General features: G+C 44.7%; 1 protein-coding gene and 1 long non-coding RNA gene across 4 annotated transcripts; both read right to left on the bottom strand.

Annotated features, from left to right (window-relative positions):
• Positions 1–445: 445 nt before the first annotated feature.
• ppp2r5ca (protein phosphatase 2, regulatory subunit B', gamma a) lies at positions 446–12,201 on the bottom strand. 3 transcript variants are annotated; one of them, XM_029139626.3, is made up of 14 exons: positions 11,993–12,201; positions 8,030–8,229; positions 6,187–6,297; positions 5,837–5,929; positions 5,603–5,733; positions 5,441–5,500; positions 5,238–5,346; positions 5,101–5,154; positions 4,816–4,986; positions 4,597–4,724; positions 4,337–4,438; positions 4,130–4,202; positions 3,495–3,611; positions 446–2,926 (listed from the first exon to the last, which is right to left on the bottom strand). In XM_029139626.3, exons 1-14 carry the CDS (start codon positions 12,084–12,086, stop codon positions 2,792–2,794), a joined length of 1,578 nt encoding a protein of 525 aa, XP_028995459.1. In that variant the 5' UTR covers positions 12,087–12,201; the 3' UTR covers positions 446–2,791. The 3 variants fall into 3 exon arrangements, with proteins under 3 accessions (XP_028995459.1, XP_028995460.1, XP_028995461.1); XM_029139628.3 differs by having other exon boundaries at positions 2,748–2,926; positions 3,495–3,576; XM_029139627.3 differs by lacking the exon at positions 3,495–3,611 and having other exon boundaries at positions 11,993–12,200.
• Positions 12,202–13,158: 957 nt separating this feature from the next.
• On the bottom strand, positions 13,159–20,209 carry LOC114848728 (uncharacterized). Its single transcript, XR_008693674.1, has 4 exons — positions 19,560–20,209; positions 17,005–19,207; positions 16,866–16,931; positions 13,159–15,884 (listed from the first exon to the last, which is right to left on the bottom strand). It is a non-coding gene; the product is annotated as an uncharacterized LOC114848728 (long non-coding RNA).
• Positions 20,210–20,663: the final 454 nt, after the last annotated feature.

Below are 20,663 nucleotides of genomic sequence, written 5' to 3'. Positions count from 1 at the left end.
AGAGCTGCGATGTTTTGTTTGGTTTTGCAATAAATTCTCTGTTATCTGGCTCCCTCTTGTGTTCCAAACAGACCACCTCAACTACATTACACCATCATTTAAATGCTGCATATTTTTATTTAAATGAATCATTATTATTCATTTATGATCATGATTAATTAAGGTTTTGTTTCAGTATTTTAGCTGATTTGGAAAAGAATTGTATTAGACAAAAAGACAGGTTTTCTGTATGTTTATGTAAATGTTTTTTTTGTGGAAATAACACACTGGCTGTACCTTATTTATTTTACACTGATTTTTTTAGTGATTGTTATATATTGTTTTCAGACTAAGTGCTGTCAACTAACAAGAAGCCACATGTGTTCATTTTTTTAAGCTAATAAACATGTTCACATTCCAGTTAAAGCATGTGCCTCGTCAGTGAAGTACTGGAACTCGATGCATATTTGAAAATATAAATTCAAATAATCTCTTTATTCATTCTATATACTTGTACACCACTAAATACAGTGATAGGAACTCACAATGGGCATGAACATTTGTCAGTTGTTAAGATGATGGAGGGAACTTTGCAGATTAAAAAAAACAAAAAAAACAAAAAGACAGTTTTTCTTCTGTGGCTGAAAGTATGGCCAAAACAGGAGAAACAAGACGGTATGTGCCAGATTGGCTTCTTTCACTTGCTAATGATGTTTTATTCTGTACAGAGGGACAATTTGTACAAAATTAATCTAGATATATAACACTACATGAAACAAGGTAAATCATATATACAATATTAAATGAATCATATAGTACAGGTCACATACAAAAAGGACACTTTAAGTTATGTTTTGGAAATAATATGTTAAAATTAAAAGATCTGCAAAGTCCTGCAGAAGGAGAACAAGCCACCAAATTGTCTTTAAATCATGTTTTGCTATCATGAATGACTTGTTTTCAGCACTAAATAAACCTCAAACATCTCTGACTCAAACTCATAAAAACCATAAAACTCTCTCCCCGCAAGCAGGACTGTTTTGTAGATGCAGGAACCTCGACAACAGAAATCAGTTTGGTGAATGGCATTCCTCCAAGGTAAAAGGTACATGTTTAACATGGTAGTTTTAATTTACATCTTTTGCACTCAAGCAAATACAGTATTAATACAGTTAACAAGCCAAGTCACAATTGAGTTTCTTTTCAGCATCTGGCATTTTTATGGCCATTTGATACCTGCCTGTTTCAGAGTTGGGCATCCTGAATGGCCAGGAAAAAAAAAAAATCCAAACCTTACATCCAAGCTACGAACCTCCGAAGATAAAAAAAAAAAACCTAAGAAATACAACACATCAAATATGAAGAATTCTATCAGACCTTCTGAATTTAAACAATGGTACTGACTGGAAGACACTTTCAGCCTTTAGCAACTTCCTCAATGAGGAGGAGATATATATATATATATATATAGAACCTTAAACCAGAGAAGGCAACAATCAACTCACGACGCAACCTGTAGATGTTCCCATTTTTTGGTAGTTCTCGTCAAGTAATTTGAGCTATTTTTGTTTTTTTAAATAAATACATATACAATAATATTTTATTTTTAGTTATCAGCAAGGCTTTAACATCTTTATAGCATAAAACAACACTATATAACATAATGAGCAGAGGTCCCATCTTGGTTAAGGCTGCTAAAACGCAATGTGGATGGATCTGTGCCTCCTCTCCCACTGAACGCATTCAGAAAATCAATCCAATTATATTTACGTTCGCAGACAAACCTGCCCATTAAGTTTTACAGCGTGCAGGTTAATATGCATCATCTTTTTGCCTCATCGAAGCTCAACAAACGGCAACAAAAAAGAAAACAACAGCTTTCACTTAGATTCCTTGTCATTTCTAAACTCAAAAGCAGTTAGTACCATTGTTTGAACCATTTAGGCATCAGTATGGTCTGATTTTCAAATATTGCCAATGAACATATGAAGCAAGCATATAAAAGAGAGTGGCATGTAGCACATAATAAAATGGAAAGTATCAGATGTCCACAGGACAACCTCCTCTTTCTTGCCATCTTTCCTGGACATTGCAAGGCTAAGGACAGGCCTCAATTTGGTCTTAAGTGTACTAAAGTAGAAAAAAAAATCCAAACAAAGAAAAGGCAGGTGTCCCTGTTAAAGTCACAGATAAAAACATGAAACAAAACTAACGTGAACACAACAGTCTTGGCACTGACAAGATGTCCATTAGTTTGCGCAAAGAAAACATATAACAGTTGACAGAAAAGTCTTTCATTTGACCAACAGGTTCTGTGTTCGTTCCCTTTGGAAGAAAACCAAGCAGAGACCAAGAGACGATCCTTAGACAGTGAGTCAGTCAGTTCCTATGTAACCAAGTCCAATCCTTTGTGAGCACATCTGCAAGAAGGAAGGAAGGAGCCAGTGTTGTGGTGTCCACACTCCCAGGTTCCACATTTACAGTGGTGGTGGGGGGGATTAATGGGAGGACACAACGGATGTGGCAAGGGCTAAGAAAAAAGACACACCAAAACACTCTTGCTTCTCCCTAAATAAAGAAAAAACCTGAGAAAGCAGAAATCCAAAAGGAGGGGAGGGGGATACAGGGCCTCTGCACAGGGGCAGCAGGAATGAAGGAAAACTAAGGAATTGTGATGGTGGGAAAAGGGATAGAAAGCCCAAGATGAGTTTCCAGTGTAATTCTGGCACCTGGGCAAAGAGCATGTCCATGGCTGTCAAAGGGGGTGGAGGGGTGGGGGGTTGTAGAACCAAGAGCCGGCAGGAGGCGAGACCTAGAGCCCATCGTGGGTGGTCAACATGTCTTCAGCTCTGCGGTGGGACTCCAAGGCTTTAGTGGTGTAGATATCCTGAGGCAACTCAGATTTGCGTCGCACTATGGGCCGCTCTTTCCTCTGGTCATGCTGCAACTGGAAAAAAAAAAAGGGAAGACAAGCAAGACATTGGGGTTTTATTATAGCATTTCACATCACCGTCTTCTGTTTACATGTAAATCATCCCCGTTAGGATTGTATCTGTGAGACGAAGCTTCGACACAATTCGGTTACCGACATCAAGATCTAATTAACGGAGGAAAAATGAACTAAATAAATGGGAGAAAGCCAGCCACACATGGAGAACTAGACAAACAATAGCGGAACTAGTTCAAAACCTTGTGATAAATGATGAGCATCTCCTCATTTGTATGATAAAGTGAGTGAGTGTATGATAAAGATAGCTTTGAATAAAAAATATCACTACTAGTAGATATTATTGGTTATATCACACACTCATACTAATACAGGGGCTCCAGAACCATTTAGACAACGTGCAAAGGGACACAAATCCACAAAAAGGGGCAAACGTCTTGATTCTAACATTTAGTCCAGATTAGTTTTACTTTAAACTGTCTACAGTGCAAGGAGACAGTGAAGACTGATCTATTACTACGCAGCAGTTTTAGGAGAAAAGTAATGACAGAGAGAAAGTCAGGTTTACCTGAGTTGCGCCCTCCTCAACTGTCTTTTTTAGCCTGTGAACATCTTCTATCAAAGGGACATCCGTCTCCATTGCTACAGGACTATTGAGGTCAGAGGAATCAACATACATACAGAACTATGTTGAAAAGAAGGGAAACAAAAACACAAGGAGGATGGAGAAAAGACTTTCAGTCGCATGCAAGGAAGAACGAAAATAAGCAACTCGGAATTGTTCCGCTCAGCAGTTTTATATAGTGTAGTTGTTGGAAACATTTGAGAGAGCCAGTTAGTCGATTTGAGGAAAAAAAAAAAAAATGAACACATCCAGGGTTGCTTTTTTTTTTTAAAATCATCGATCACAAAGACATAACGTATGAGATCAATGTTCTCACCACACTCATTTTGTACCACAATACAGAATTGAAGAGACTTAACATAACCGTTGTTATGTTTTGTCTTATGTCAAACAATTCTTATCATATTCGAACAATCTTACCGTCTTAATTAGCAGGGTAGCTGCTAAGTTACAGCATGAAATAGTGTAGGAAACCTAAACAGAGCCAGTCTACACTACATGAAGCATGTATGTTTCCACACACAGACAGTAAAAGGAAACACAGGCATGTTTAGACGTGCACTACACTGACTGCTCACCTGTGGATTTGACTTAGCGAGGTTCTCAATTTTGATCCAAGCTTCTTCACGTTCTTTTGACTTCGCCTTCTCTCTGTCGAACAAAGCACCAAAAGCTCCTGTTAATAATGGGCTCCTCTGCACCCATGTGTGAAACCCAACACTCGGTCAGCTGCGGACTTAGGGGCGATTGCAATAATGTGTCAAAGGGTTTGTGACGCTGCCTACTTGTTTTTCTCCGCCCTGAACTGCTGCGTGCAGTCATCAAAGAGCTTCTGATTCATCTCCATGAAGAGCTTCAGAGCGTTGTAGATCAGGCCATGAATGGTCCTGAAAACACATGAGCACAGAACTGTCAACGGTTGTATTTTAGTCACAAAATATTCGTGTTTGCTGCAGCAGTAAAGCAGATTAGGAGCTACTGTTCTGTTTACATTATCATTCACCTACAGTGCAGCTGTGCGGAGCACTCAACTCGAGTATCTTACTTGTTCCAATGGGTCTTGGAGTTGCGATAGAGTGCAGGGAACATAATCGGCAGAATCTTTGCTGCGTTGTCGCTGATCAGGCTCATGATGTACTCGTTGTTCCAGTAGTACAGGGCTCTCTCTGCCACCTACAGGAAGCAATAATGATGGCATAGTCAGGCAGCTGAAGGAGCCATCTCCTGAGGTATAAACGCCAGACTGAGACAAACCATCAACTACCTGGAAGTGCGGGCTGGACACACACTTTGCCAGCTGTCTGAAGAGAGGCTCCTGCACCTTAACGAACTCTGAGGGCTCGATGACGTCCAGGATCTCCTCCAGCTCATTGAGGAACATGACTTCCTTTGGACTGTGAGTCTTTGGCCAGTACTTTAGGAGAGCCATTACCACCTTCAGGACGAATGAAGTAAAATAGACCAAAAGGGCAAAAGTTAAAACACTAAAACAGCAGCAACAAATAAATTATATTTTTGAAAGATTTTACCACATTTCTATTTGACGTACCGGTTCTGTTAGAGTGCTGTCCTTCTCCAAAAACTGCACCACACAGTAGGCCAGCTACAAAACAAAAAAGCCCCCATCATTAAATCTCAAACAGATGGAATTTATACTTGTAGAAGCGTTCTATTCAGCAAACATACCTGTGGATGGTAGACACTGAGTGATTTGACTTTGTGCAGGGGCAATAAAACCTTCAACAGGAAAATCTTGTGCTCTTCTTTTAGTGGTAAGGCAAATCCATTGATTATGCTGTTGAGGGAGGGGGTAGAGTGTGTTATGATTAAATACTCAAGAGACTGTGAAAAACACAAATGCATTGCAATTTCAATAGTAACGGCTTTACCTTCCAAGTATCTCCAATAGTTCAGCTATGCCATTATGGTGCTCTGTCTCATAGATAAACCTGTAGGAATCAAGCAGAACCATTTTTTAGTGGCAATACACAGACTCTATGTAACCTAACCAAACCAATGAGGTTGTGATAAAACAAGTAACTTGCACTGACCTATAGAAAATGTTATTGATCTGTTTTCTGATGTATGCTCTCAGACCCAGAAACTTTCCATAGATCCGATGGAGGGTGGTTTTCAGGAAGTCTCTCTCCCTGGGATCCTCGCTGTCAAATAGTTCTAGGAGCTACAGAGCAAGAAAAGTAATGTAACCACGGCAACCAAAAAGCACCTTTCAATTTGGGTTTTTTATTACAAAAGCCAAGTTAGAGTCAAATCTGTTTCCTCACCTGCATAACAAATTTCTGGTCGATGTATTTCTTTGCTATGTTGGGCTGAAAGTCAGGCGATTCTAAAAACCTAAGGAAAAATTCATAGACAAGCTGCAACAGAAACAAGAGAGGGAGCAAGAATGAGGGAAGGAATCTGGCAAAATGAGAGCTGAAGTGTGCAGGACGATCAGGACTGCTCTGTCTCAAGAGTTGCTCACAGATGCTGGTTTGTACCTCTCACAGCTTGTCATTTTTACTACAGTCCCTGTTCATTAAGTGGATAAAGCCATGCTTTAGCATTTTAGGTTCTAAACCATTTAGAATTAGAATCGTTGTTTTGCAGTCCAGTAAGTGATAGAAATGTCCACCTGGAGGTGTGGCCATGCTGCTTCAAGTGTCGGCTCATCCTCTTCCGGGTCGAACTCCGCTCCAGTAGGGTTGGACGATGGGGGCAACGTTCTGAACATGTTCACTGCAAACTGGAAGCAGGGACATCAAAAAAGAGATAGATTAAATGTTTGGTTCAAAGGTCAGAATATTTAGGTCTACGTTAACACATGCTGCAAGGCAGCTTCCTGCCTCAAAGACTTCTTTACTAGGAGATTACGTGCAGTGTAACCACATTAAGCATGTGCAACTGACACGTACATAAACACACCACAACAGCAGCGGCGGCGGCTCTTTTACCAACACCTACAGCACGGCCGACGTCGGGACAAGTGTCAGAACACGAGATATTGGGGAAACGCCACACTACCTGTCAATTTTACCTTTAAAAACAAACCAAAACAAAAACAAAACGCTGTATCTAAAGTTCGTGTAATGTACACTTTTTTTTTTTCTTGCAACTGGGCCTCAATGTATTTGCACCACAATTCTAGTGTGTTGTGTTCTGGTCTCTCACAGTGTCAACTGACTCCCCTGTGGGCTGCTGTTCCCTGCCAGACAGATCATGGGACACTGCAGGTGGCCTCCTAAAACACTGGGAGCCTTGTTTGAAAAGACAAGTTACAAGGTACATAGGGCGTCCTGGCTGTGCAGCACTCCAACACACAACAGGCTGCGGAGGCGACTCAGAAATAAGTGAGGGTGAAATTGGAGTTTAGATGTCATAAACTATGATTATAGCAAGTTGTCTTTGATGATGAAAAGATCATAGGAGAGGAGCATCTTTCTAAAGATTTTCATCATGTTTATAGTGCAATTTCTGCTCTCATTGAAGATTCTGATGATCTATCGTCATACTGATCTTTTCTTCAGACTCTGCTGGTTACGTTTACTTGCTGTTACTCAACATAAAAGCTTCTGATTTAATTCCACACAAATGACTTCTAATTGAAATGTAAAATCCATCATACAGTCAGGATCGATCATGTGAAGTCGACATGTCAACAAGCAAACTAAAGCTCACGATAAACCAAATAAATTAGTTTAATATTTAAAAAAATGCCCAGAGCGTGGGACAATTCCAAACCTCGCTTTTTGCACAGTGCTTCCAGAACCCAGTCATCGTGCACCACACTGCTGGTGCCCAACCATCCCTGCTCTACCCACAAATGCTGCAGGACTATTACCTGGTGTGATCAGTAAACCAGAAGCTGAAAGATACCGTCTAAAATGAAGGCAGACAATGTGAACTAGCATCTTCCGGCTTCTGAGCTTCTACCCAGGAATTATTGGAAAACCGGGAGCGGGTATAATGTTTGAAGACCACTGCACTAGAACAGGTATCACAAAATCTGCTAATGTGAGAAACCGAGCAAGCAAATTTTGCACACAATGTGAAAAAGTTGATTATCAAAATAACTATTACTAAAATAACCAAACAATCAACTGACTAACAAAGATTTGCTTTATTTACTCGTTTTTAGCTTGAGATGAATTGCTCACAGCAACAAGGTCTTGTGTATTGAACAAGCATCCATTGAGGGAACTTTATTAGATAATCAGAGCCTAAAACTGTATTTCAAAAGACAGTCAGCACTTCTGCCCTGAATAGAAAAAAGCCCAACCAGCTCCTGGTCACAAACATCAGCTGGGACAAAAACTCACTGTTCTATCAGATAATCAAAGCTAAACTGTGTTTCCTATTTCCCCTCCAACCATCTCTGTCCCAAAGCCACAGTCTGCTCCTATTCTTAGTCCAAGGTTCACCCACATCTTCAGCTTTAACCACAAAACCCAAGCACCCAACCTTCCAGTGCCACTGACCATGTGCACCACCTCTGGGTAGATGGGCTCTGTGATGACATTCCTGTTGTGGGTGATGTACTCCACCATTTCGCTCAGCGCCGCCCGCTTCACTTCCTTCCATTTCAGGTCGCTCAGCGGGTCAGACAGGAAGTCGAAAAGAACACAGCACTGTCGTAGCTTCTGGATGAAGAGCTTCTCCTGCTCTGCGGGGGCCACATCTGAAAAAGGAGAACAGACCAAATGTGAGATGGGTCAAGAGGAGGCAAACGTGTCCAGGGATGACTGAAAAAACAAAAAGCTGAAGGCGTAACAGACCTGCACAGTGTTCAAAGAACTAGCACTAGAGGTCATAAGAAAAAGAAGGAGGGGTGGAAGGGGGGCTTGCCAATTATGACAGAGCAGCAGTGTGATTGGAAAAAAACAGGAGGCGGCAGGAGATTGATGTAGACTGGCAAATGAGTCATGAAGACTAAAGTGCGGCGAGAGACAGGCCGAGAAGGTTGGAGCCCATGGGGACGGTGACAACAGAGCAGAGTGGAGGAGAAAACACAGCAGACAGACACAAAAAATATTTGTAAAGAAAACCCATTATTAAAGTCAATGATTAGATTTTCCACGGTGGCTTTAGTGTTTCGCTTCATTTCCTTTAAAGCACTTAAGAGCACAGGCTTGCAAACAATCTCAGACAGTCTTCACACATGACAACACCAAACACAAACAAGCGTTGTGGTAATTTTAAATCCCCGCTGTACCTGTTTGTGTGGTGCAGAAACGGCTTACACGGACGCCACAATTATGTAGTTATGGGACATAAAGGGGAAGAACATTCATCAAGTCGCTCTCTTATGAGCTTTGGTTTTATCTCTGCAAGTCGCAGTTAAGGAGGAACATTCACATGTCCCTCAGCCACTCTAATTATGGCTGTTACAGCATGACTCATTTCATGATTGAAATCAGCATGTGGAAAATACACAAGGCAGATTTCCTATACATAAAGCCACAAATTAGTTAATGCTTAGAACTGACGCCATCCTCTCAGCTTTCGGCAAGAAAGTGAAGTGAGAAATTCTAACTGAGCTCAATCTAATCAAAGTAAACATTTCCGGTAATGTTTGTGATTTTATATTTTGGATACTCCACAATAAGAGGACAGGTTTGTTTTTAAAACCATGAAATACAACCACCAGGTAGAGAAAATTATTTTTTTTCCTGCAACTGACTGATTTGTTCATGCAGCTGAAATGTAGAGGACAGATACCAGGTCTAGGAATGGAAAAATAATAATAATGCTCCCATTAACAAACCTATTCAGTACCTTTTATTAAAATGTATGTTCCTCATCTAACAGCAGTTGTGTCGGGGTTGTAGCAATCGCTGCGTACATGCCTGCCACCTTTAAGCCACCGATGATGGGAAAAAAAACCCAGTGACCTCCTTAGATTAAAAACCACAGGCTGTAGCGTCTGCACGTGATGCACACTATGATATGTGCATATGACAAATGCATGAGATGAACCTCGTTCTCATACTGTCACCTGTGGGCAGCATGAGTCCAATTACTGAGATAAGCACATTAGAGGCTGTGAGACTAATTAGTTTTCATGACATATTTGAATCACGAAATTGTATCATTAATAACCAGTAGATATGGACATACACGCCATTTGTAAAAATGAAAAATATCTATAAACCAGATTAATCACTCTCCATCTGGTTTTGATTGGACTGAAAGAAATGAGCAAATAAACAAACTGGCACAAGAATGATCCATCGTGCAGGTTTGTGATAAGGACACATTATTAAAAAACGTCTGATGAATCAAGTTCTCCTGCCCTGATTCACACAGAGAGAAAGGCTGTGGCATCGAACAGAGACGGCTCAAACCCACGACACCGGGCGCTTCTGGCAAATGGGCAGATTCTAGGTAGGAAGAGAGAAATCCTATTCAGACATAATGGAGACTTGGCCGGGACACGCCGAGTGTCGGTTTCGAGCTGGCTAATGTATGTTGATGACAGCGAGGGGGTTAGGAATTCAGAAGAGCAAGTAAGAGCGTGGTGCAATTATCATGCATTTCCATAAAGGTTTGATGGACAAAAGCGCCGTCGCAACAGGAAAAGAGCACAAGTGGCAGCGGCCCTGATTGAAAAACGCATGGGAGGTTTATCAGACACAATATTATTATGTAATCAAAATTAGCCAGGAATTGTTTTGCTACGTAAACATCAAGAGGAAGGAGGATTAGATTGGTGTTTATGTGTGTGTTATCTTTAGTGCCCTTCTCTTGGGAAGGACTTGGACCATATTTTGTCATTTGCCCTGGTTGCAGCGGGTCTTGGAATGCATCTCCATGCCCTGCACCCCTGACCATGTCAGACTCGTGTTGCCCCTATTACATAAGTGTGTCTGCTTGCGTTCTAAAGTTTGTGTGCACTCCTGAAAAGCCCAGCGGGTCGTTGTGTAACAGATAAAGCCCCGATGTTGTGATCTGAAAATGGACGGTAACCACAATGTAACTTCTATTAATGCACCAGAAGCCTCGAGGAGGGAGCGGGCGTGTGCGAAGAGCATCGCGTCCCGTGAAGGACAGAGAGGGACTTAAACTTTGAGATGTGGCGATAAGTCACATTGGAAGCGCGGCCTCTATCCTCCTCTGTAAATGGGTCAGATGAGCTGCTGCTCGTCTGAAGTCAGGGCCAGTTCGCCAATGTGCTGTATCGACACCACGTTATGATCAATGTAAACATTGACCAGCTACTATTTCTAGCTTTCCACTGGGACATCGTGTGACCCCTTTTAAAAGCATATCAGAAACCAGTTCCACCACATTCATCCACTCTGCTCAGGATTGGACTGGAGGCAACGTGCATGATGCACATCATTGTGTTCAGGTGTGTTTAAAGCCAACTTAAACCACAACAAGCAAAATGATAGAAGAGCACACCACAATACAAATCCACAGACACAGAGGAGGTCACTCCAGATTATGTCCAGACGCGTCTGGAAAGATCTGCTGCACGACATTTGGTGTGAACAGTGTGACAGCGATACAAAGAAAGAGGGGGAAAAGGCGCAGAGAGGCCGATTGTTCTGAAACACTGAGTTGTCATTCAAGGCAGTCGTCTCTGTAGCTCAATGGAGTGCAATCGATAATTGCCCGAGGCTTCATTCAATGCCGGGCTGCACTCGCATACAGTGGAGGCCGGAGCGGCCTTTCGTGACTGACTGCATCCCGGAACGCCACCGCTCCGCCGCGACAAAGATGGCCGGGTCACACCGACGGCAGCCGCCGGGGAAAGACGTCCGGATTTCATTCACCCGAGCCCCGTGCGGAGCCGGGGGACCGCCTCAAGGGCGCCTACGCGTGTCGCCAACGGGACGGCGTCAGGAAAACGGGGATGGAGAAGCGGAGGGGCCGCTGCAGTGGCCGTCTGCCGCCGCGACACCGGGACCAATCTGTGCCCAGATCAGCTGGAGTGTGACAGAAACGGCTGGGGTCGCGCGGCGAAGCTAGGCTAAAAGGAGGCGCCGAGGCCCGGAAGCGGCGGACCGCGGCTCGCGAGCCCACTTTTAACGGAACACACATAAACAAATGCGGTTAAACGCACGAAAAGCCCAGTAGAAGACCCTTCCCTGGGCTATGACCTCACTTCCTTTGACATCACTAGCTCGGCGGGGGGATGGGCAGAGAGCGGCTAGCTAGTAAAACCTGATTTTTCCCCCTTTATACGTTGCTGCCGTGAATCGCTGCCGCGCACGCGAGCCTCGCCGCCGCCGCGCCGAACTCGCTCTCGCATGAGCGGAAGCCGCGTCCCAGAACGCGATCCCGGCACGAGCGTCTGAATTGTGACTAAGCAGGCGGCGAGCAGCGGAGGGGAACCGGAGCACAGCAGCACACAGCGCCTCTCGCTCGCGCTCGCTCTCTCTCTCTCACCGTAATTCCCCAGGACAAAACAGGAAGAATAACGAGTCCGTACGTACCTCTGAAGTGCATAAGAGCCACCGGCTGAAAAGGCCCATTGGAATTAGGTGCATCCACTACCATCCTGTCTCCAGATTTATTGCATGTCAACATCTAAACCTCAACCAGGAAGGCGATCCACTCAGGGCGAGAGGCCAGCCTCCATTTTAGCACAAAAGCAGATCAGAAAATGAAGCTCTCGGCTGCTGGAGGGAACTGGCTCGTTCGTGATGTAAGCGGTGGAGGAGCCAGATGATTGGACGAATTCGGGCCGCTCCGAAGCAATCGGGGCAAAGGCTGCTGGGATAGGGCGGCCGTGATTGGCCGGGAGGTGAGCGGGGGGCGGGTCCAATGCCTCGGCGCAGCTCCTCCTCCTCCACTCACTGGCGTGTGGTGACGGTCTCAAAGAAGGCAGGCCCCGCTGCTGCTGCTGCATTTTAGAGCAGATTGACTTGAGTCTTTTCCACAGTTTAGCCATTAGCGGGGTTTTTCAGCTTAATCTGATTTAGGATAAGCAGCTGGAAATAACTTAATCAGGGTGTGCTTAGACAAAGAAGGGCGAGAGAGGGGGAACGAGAGACAGGCCCCAGCTGAATCCTCAAGTCTCTCATTGTTTCCTCCAGTCACCCCTGCTCGGTCTTTTATCAAAGGAAGGTGGAAGAGAGGGTCAGGATGGGCATTCAGCCTTTAGAGTCAATAGAGAACAGAAGGCGACGTGAAGAATCTACATTAGGGGTTAAGGAGAGGCGTTTGGGGACTCAAAAGCTAGTCTTTCCAGCTTGAGACACCAGAGGAATTCAGTAGACGTACAAAGGATGAACCAATGAGGTGTAATGTAATAGAACCAGGGAATCACAGACGCAACTCGATCCAGCCCTGCGATCGGCGGTTACACACTCTTCAACCACCTCTAGTGGCTCCTTATGATGTGTTATACGGGGGCTTCGTGACTCACAAACTCTTCAGGGCAGAATCTCGGTGCATTGTGTTACTGAGAGTGACGTACGGCTGCTTAGCAAAATGAGCTGTAAACAGGAAACGAAAGCGAGAAGGCAGGAGATTAAATGCACCGGTAGGCAATGCAGGAAACGGCTGCACCTCCACGCAGGGCTGAGAAAGTTTGTGTGATGACTCTTGGTTTTATTCATTCAACAATCAGCTGTCTTACAAAACGACAGCATTGTGCGTTCTACGTGTATATTTTTAATAATTTAATGATAGTATTTTGGAACTGTTAAGTCCAAAGTGAAGCTGAATAATCTGCATTTCATGTCTGCATAATAAAGCATCTTCCCTTTGTTGCATGTGATTTATGGCAGGGCCGACTGCGTATTTCATAACAGCAGGGCACACAACACCACATCATTACACAGTTATTTATTCACAGCAACAATGATATGTTCCAATAACACGGAACAATTAATTAAAATCTAACCAACCAAGCAGCTGTTTTGCTTGATGTAATGCTACTGAAAAGGCAGATGTGACCTAAAAATATGATTTTCTTGCAGCCAACACGTGTCCCAGGCAGGTGTTCTGCTCGGTTCTGTGGGCTGGATGGGCCCAGGACGCGAAAGCCAAGTCTATCGCTAACAGGTTTCACTCCTACCGTTCTCTCACTCAGGGGCCAAAGCCTCTCCAAGAGGTGCCATTACATTCCACAGCCATGACAACGAACGCTGGTATTTTCTGAAAGCTGCCACTTATTTCCCAGCAGCCTGAGTGGGAGTGGGCTCAGAAATGCCCATGGAAAGACACAACCTCTTCACTGGGTATCGTGTGCTTAGCCGGATATAAAGTGGGGCCCCATGCACAGAAGGATGCTGTAGACGCCACCCCGCGTCTCTGTTATATCAACCCTCAGACTCACACAGAATGAGGTTTTTGCATTTTGCATTGTTATGTGGTTGGATCTCCTTTGTGCCATTTCTCAGCTTTATGGCTTTACAAAATAGAAGTAGTAGCAGTGAATGCACATGTAGGCCCAGCCCCTCCTCCGCCTCTGGGCCTTTGTTTGGACCAAAAAGGTATTTAAACTAATAATTGTTCAAGATCTTGAACATGAGTATAAATATGAACAGAATATTATTGTTTGGTTATTAAAGATCCACATTTTGAGCAGATATGAATGGAGAGAAAATCAAAACACCCAACGCTACATCTAGAAATCCTTAGCAGTGTCTCTGTAAAAGTTTACTGACAACAGAGCGTGAACAGTATAATTAAACCACAGGTTAATGTTTGGTGTAAACAACAGAGGAGGCCGATATTGTACTGGAAGTAAGACTTAGTGAGGAAACACAGTTCTGCAGGTACACGCAAATAAAGTGAGATTCAACTTCACGTCCTTCTGCCTTTTTAGTATTTTCTTCCACTGATGTTTGAGCCATGTTTACGCTTTTATCTGTTCGTCATAACAAAGAATAACAGAACATTATTATTTTCTTTTCATTGTATAATGCAGAAATAAAGGTTTAATCATCTGGTGTATGGTGTTTTATAGTTAATGTGAGGGTTTTTAAAAGCAGTTAGTAAAAAAAAACTACAATATGACTTTAAAGCACTTCTACTTGTTGACCAGTAGGTGGCAGCACAGGCTGCATCAGGACCTTGTGGAACCCAATCCCATCACTAAACGTTACATGTTGTTAACATGTGCAGCAACATGCTGTTAACAGTTCTTCAGCACACATTCGGTGTAGTCCTACAGGCCCTGACAGCCTGTAGACACATGATATTTAAGGGTGAGATGCACACTCGCACAAAGTGGGAATGATGAGACTTTAAAGCCTTTGGCACTTCACAGCATCTTAGCTGCTAAAAACATAAAGGAGCACGTGCAAAAAAAATGAGTAGCCATCAATTCAATGCTTGTAGAAGTCCAATTAATAGTTTACAATAAAGATATTTCTAGTCTGAATGAGGGTCTGTCCACACGTTCTTTCCCTCGAGCACTTTTAATAGCAAAAATGCAAATTGTGACACCTCGCGTCCTCGCCGGACCCGAGCTCCGGCGCAGCTCAGCAGGAAACCGCTCGGACCGGAGCCTGCCTGTTAAGCTGCGTGTAAACAAAGAAGCCATGAAAGATTGATGCGAGTGTTCAAACCTCAGCCTCGCTGCCTCGTGTAAGAATCTGCATCAGCCCGATGTGCGCACACAGAGCGGATCAATGCCCTAAATCAAAACCCTGCCTGGTGCCAGCTGGTCGTGCTTTAATTACTGTGCTTAATTTGACGATTGGCAATCACTAAAATGACTTCATATGACGCATGGACAAAAGCCCCATCATAGTTACTGAGATGTCTTAATAAGGCTGTTGTTATAACCAGTGTATGGGAGTGGTTTACATCTGGGTTTTTTTTTTTTTTTTGCTGGATGGCCCAGATTCCACCACTCTCCTCCAGTCCAGCCAGTGTGAGCTTATCTTACAGGAGTGAGGCCTCCAGGGGTGCTACACTATCTCTTTCTTCCAGGTACAGCAGGAGATGCGGCTGATTGCACATCATTTGCATTACAGATCAAGCTGATGGGCAGTCTACGTATCTATAAATTATATAGTGAGCAGAGTCCTCAAGGTTAAAAAGGCGGCTATGAGGATCCACCAAGGCCATGAATTGTTAATATGATTCCCTTCATCCATAAAGGCCCGAACATGCTACCTCTGATAATTGTCTCCCAGCATTTTCCACAGTGACCACAGCGGTGGTGCATTTTTTGAAATAGGAACAAAGAGTGACCCTGGATATTAAAGCAGACATACCTGCCAGTGCAGGTAGTTTGTGGAGTTCCCTGTTAGCGCTGAGCGGAAAAGAGGAAGTGCTGAACCTCTTCTCCCGCTTCACGGCCGAGTGTGACGCCGGCTGCTTTACCCTCATCAGCTGAGTGGAAGGAGGCACTTTCTTGTTGGAGCCCTGCAGAAACAAGAGTCGCAGAGGAAGATCTCCCGTTACTGCAGCGAAGTAGGGCTAAAAGTAGGGCCCGAGGGAATGACGCGTTACTGAGGCGTCACTGTGGAGTGTGAAGGGGATGAGGGAAGGAGGAGAGGAGAGGAGAGGAGAGGAGAGGAGAGGAGAGGAGAGGAGAGGAGAGGAGAGGAGAGGAGAGGAGAGGAGAGGGTTAAAGCTACGGTTCCGAATCAGATCAGGTTCATGTCAGAGGAGCAACCTGATCCCAGCTGTGTTGTACTGTATCTGTTGACAGACGGGCCTCAGTGGGCAGAATAATTGAGCATAGATGGAGCTGATAAAACTGTCAATGGGAACAAACAGCACGCCCGGCGGTCGATCAATCAGGCCTCGCCAATCTCCATGTTCTACACTCCACATCAGCGTGTACGTCAGAAAGGATCAGGACAGAAATAGCCACTACAAAGCCTGGCATTATAGTCAGGAGTCAAGGACGAGATCGTGGGGAGGAATGAGTGGCTTTACTTAGAACATAAAGTCATAAGATAATTCTATGATGTCACATGAGGAACTGTGCTTAGAGGTCTGAGGGATGAAGACTCATTAAGCAAATGAATTATGATCATTTGCTTTCTAGTGACACAATTAGTTGTTGACAGCAGTGACACTTAAAGTTGTACAGACTTGTGAACAACAGGCAAAAAAAAGTTCCTAGTGAACTTATAGCTGGATTTTGAAGGCATCGTGACACCAACTAACCCCTAAATATTGTTACTTTGTTAGAATCCAAATATGTCACTTTAACATCCCCAAAAAGTAAAGTTATCACTCATCTTACATCCATTAAAAAAAAGTTTAAATTACAAACTGCAAACGTACCAGTGGCACTGGGTGCAGCTTCATGTATCATTTTAATAGTTTAATTTCATGCATGCATTGCATTTTTTACTAAGTAGTAAATGCAACCTGAGCAGGTAAAACACTCACCACTTGATCCTCTGAAGGCCCGTTTTTACTTCCAGACTTTTTACTTCTTCCAGATTTGGACGATTCCTAATCAAACACAGCACATCACAGTCAGCGCGCTTCGTTCCAGTGCAGTCATTTGCCTGTGAAGCCACGGTACCTTGTCTTTTTTGCTCTTGTGAGGCATGCTGAGGTGGGTCTGCCCGGTGCCGGAGGCCACGCGCTGACGGCAGGAGCCTGGTTAACGCGTCTGACTCGGAGTTGGACTCTGATGTGGACTGGCCGTCCGAACCATGTGACCGAGGCCGAGCCACCACAACATGTCACCCTGGTTTGGCGCTGGCTCCGCGTAGCGTATCTCGGCGCAGAATCCCAGCGCTCGCAAGTGAAGCAGATCCGGTTCCTGTTCGCTGACACGGTCCAACTTACTGCGGCCGTGGCCGCACTTGCTGGTTCCAGCTGTATCCTCCAGTCTCAAGAGAGAGATGTGGTGCCGGTTGTAATGTTTATGTTCCGCCGCAAGGGGGCAGTGTTGCATGTGGAGATGACGAGGGAGCGTTGCGGAGGAAATATTTGTGAATTTAGAGTAAACCCTGGACTTTATTACTAAATTATTTAATATTAACACACGTGAGCTTAAAACAAACTGATATCAAGTCATGAAAGAAAATCAAAACATCCTTTAAATGTGTCTCCTTTCTCTCTGATGATGATCTCCGTTTATATGTCCGGCTTCTCTGTTAACTGGACTGGATTATTACACGCGATTCGTGTCGATGTCCACAAGGTGGCAGTGTTGCGTGTGATTGAGTTCAGTGCAATATTTACTCTTATCGCAGAAGTTTTAATGCAGCTGAAGGCAAATCTGCATGAGGAAATTAATACATCTGCCATATGAGAGTAACTTATATTATTCATAAACATTTAAACGAGCCCCAGTGAGACGACGCCTTCAAACCCACCCCTTCCTCCTCCCGATTGTTTAAACTGCAGTTTAGTGTGGACTGCCCGTGTTTCGGCAGCCGCTGCGTTTCATCAGGATGATTGGAGAAGAAAGCACAGATTGACCCGAGCGACGCAGGCGTGTGTGGGCTACAAACACAGCGCGGCTGCTCTCTATTTTGGTTGTCAATGCGGCGCGCTGGTGCGTATTGATTAGGTTGCGCGCGCGCTGTTCCCCTGAATCGCCGCGTTTCCATCTCTGCCTCCGTCCGCGGCCGCAGCTTCGTCGTCGGCCTCCGTGTTATTACCAGACGATACGGCTCCCCTTCATTTCCTGTCTCGGCCGCGTGGATGGATGGGCGCGCGTCAGACTACACAATATGCTGCGTCTTCACAACGAATGGAAACGAACGAGCCACGTGCAGCTGGTGAGATGATTATCACTGATGTGGGTGGAGAACAGTTCTATCCTTTAATAAATGAGTGAAACGTTTTCACACATACTGTAAACGGCAGTATTTGTATTTTTCATTAATTCCAGATGTTTTGTTGACTCTTCATTACCTTGGAGCTCCATCGCTCTGTGATGATGCTCCGGTTTATGCTATTTAACCTTTGACACAAGCATCCAGCACGTTTTCTGGCAGCGCTGCGCAACATCAGCGAAGGGCGAGTTGCCATAACACCGGCTTGTTTCATGAAAAAGGGCTGCTCGGTCGGAGCGGAGCCTGTTTGCTTTTCCAGGAGAGAGGAGCGTTGGCCGTAATCACCGCGTTGCGTCGCAGCTGCCAGGTTTGCAACAATCAAGTATAGATGCGCGGTGACGCATATTGAGACGCGCGCCGCTGCTCGGTCCGCCGTCGTCGCGCGAGGGCACGCGTTTGCGCTCGGCAGCCTGATTTAAAGGGTGATCCACTTCATTTACAGGGAGAGCATAACAGACTTTACATCAACATGGCTCCGTGTGCGGTGAGAACACAAATCACCGTTCACACGAGGCCTCCGCGCATAATCACAGGCCGACCTGACTCTTGTTAACGTATAATAAGGCCGTAAAACAAGCAGACGGTTTTCATTATACGGGCTCCAAAGCAGTAAAATAAAAAGACAACTCATAAAGGTTATGTATTATAATGTTATTTCTTAGTCTTGAGTGTTTGAACACATTTTCACACCTTATCGGTGTTGGTGGATCACATCAGCAGGTGACTCCAGCCCGTGGGGCTGACATGCTTATGTCACGCGTGACGGAAGGCAGCGTCGTGGTTTCTCCAGCAGATGCTGCTTCCTCCTCCGGGATCCAACTTCCTCCTCCTACAAGGTGACCTTAGCGCCGTCCCGCAGTCACCTTGGCTCCACTTTGCATTTGTGTTGCTCGGCCGGTTTCTGTTGTGCTTCCAGGCGCCTTTTTATCAGTCAACCTGAAACACAGATATAGGCTGCTTAGCTTTAAAATGTTAACACTCAATCAATTAACACTCCCAGTTCATTAACACATATTTTAAAGCAGTGGAAACCAGTCCGTGGAGCAACATGAGCATTAATACCTTTGAAAGAAAGAAACCTTAAGCCTTTAAAATGTGAACACATGTTAAATGTACGAAAGTAAGAACATCTTCACACAGGCTAAAACTGTACGGTTTATCCCTTTAGACCAGAAGAACAAAGAGAATCTGAAGCCAAGGTTCTCAGGGTCTGTTTGTTATCTGCCCTAACACGTCGTTATTGTTGATGTCAGACAAGTAGCCTCTAATCCAGAACTCCATTACGAACACTTAGCCTGAGCATCCAGCTCTGAAGCCGGCGTAATGGCCATCGACTGAAGGGCCGGCACTAGACTCACGCCGCCACGCACACCTCTCTGTCTCCCGTCAAAGCCGGACCGCGACCACGAGATCCCGAGGCTCGCTAGCTCCAGTTAGCGCTAGCTGCAGTTAGCGCTAGCTAATGGAACGATGGGATGAATGATGAAAATCATTTGTGAAGGAGAAGAAGCTGCGCTCTGGTTCTGGTTTGCAGCGAGCACACACACACACGCACGCACACACACACACGCACACACACACACACACACACACGCACACACACGCACACACACGCACACACACGCACACACACGCACACACACACACTGAATGTTAAACCAGGCGGTGAATCAGGCCGGTGCTGACTGGAAACAGCAAACTTTGGCCGAGTCACCGCTCAGCTACCATCTCTCCCTTTGAGCCTCCGAGGACTGAGGCGTGATGTGATCTCGACCGCACGTATTTCCTGGCGTTTGTCTGCGAGGCCTCAGGACGGAGGCACGTGAGTGATCGCAGGAACGAGGGAAGGTCTGAGAGCTGTTATCTGTCAGCCGGCTATGAAACATTAAAAGGAGCTGTCATCGCACGGAACACGTGTCCTCCCCACTGATGTATCCACGGGCTTTGAAGATGTGACACTCCAGTCAAACAGTTAAAGCAAAATATAGCTCGTAAAACATCATATCTGTATTTGAGTCGAATCCGAAATCAGGATTATTATTATTATTATTATTATTATTATTATTATTATTATTATTATTATTATTATTATTATTATTATTATTATTATTATTATTATTGTGTAACCTCTGGAAATGTGTCTCTAATGAAGCCATCTGCACCCACACGCTCTCAAACATAACATCATCCCCCTGACGAGGCCCAATTACTGTACAGTATATTGTGCGCAGGGTCGGGTGAACTGTCCCGGCAGTAAGTTACCTGCTGTCAGCTGTTTGTGACCGTCACTTCCTGCTGGAGGGCATCGACGGTGCGGCCGTCACCTCGTCTAGTTAGCCGGTCCTGGTTTGACGTGAGGGAGACAGACAGAGGCGCCTTCAGGTCCCTGCAG

This window comes from Betta splendens, chromosome 22 (assembly GCF_900634795.4).
Source record: "Betta splendens chromosome 22, fBetSpl5.4, whole genome shotgun sequence".
In the NCBI taxonomy this organism is placed as follows: domain Eukaryota; kingdom Metazoa; phylum Chordata; class Actinopteri; order Anabantiformes; family Osphronemidae; genus Betta; species Betta splendens.
This window is presented reverse-complemented; position numbering and strand designations above follow the sequence as displayed.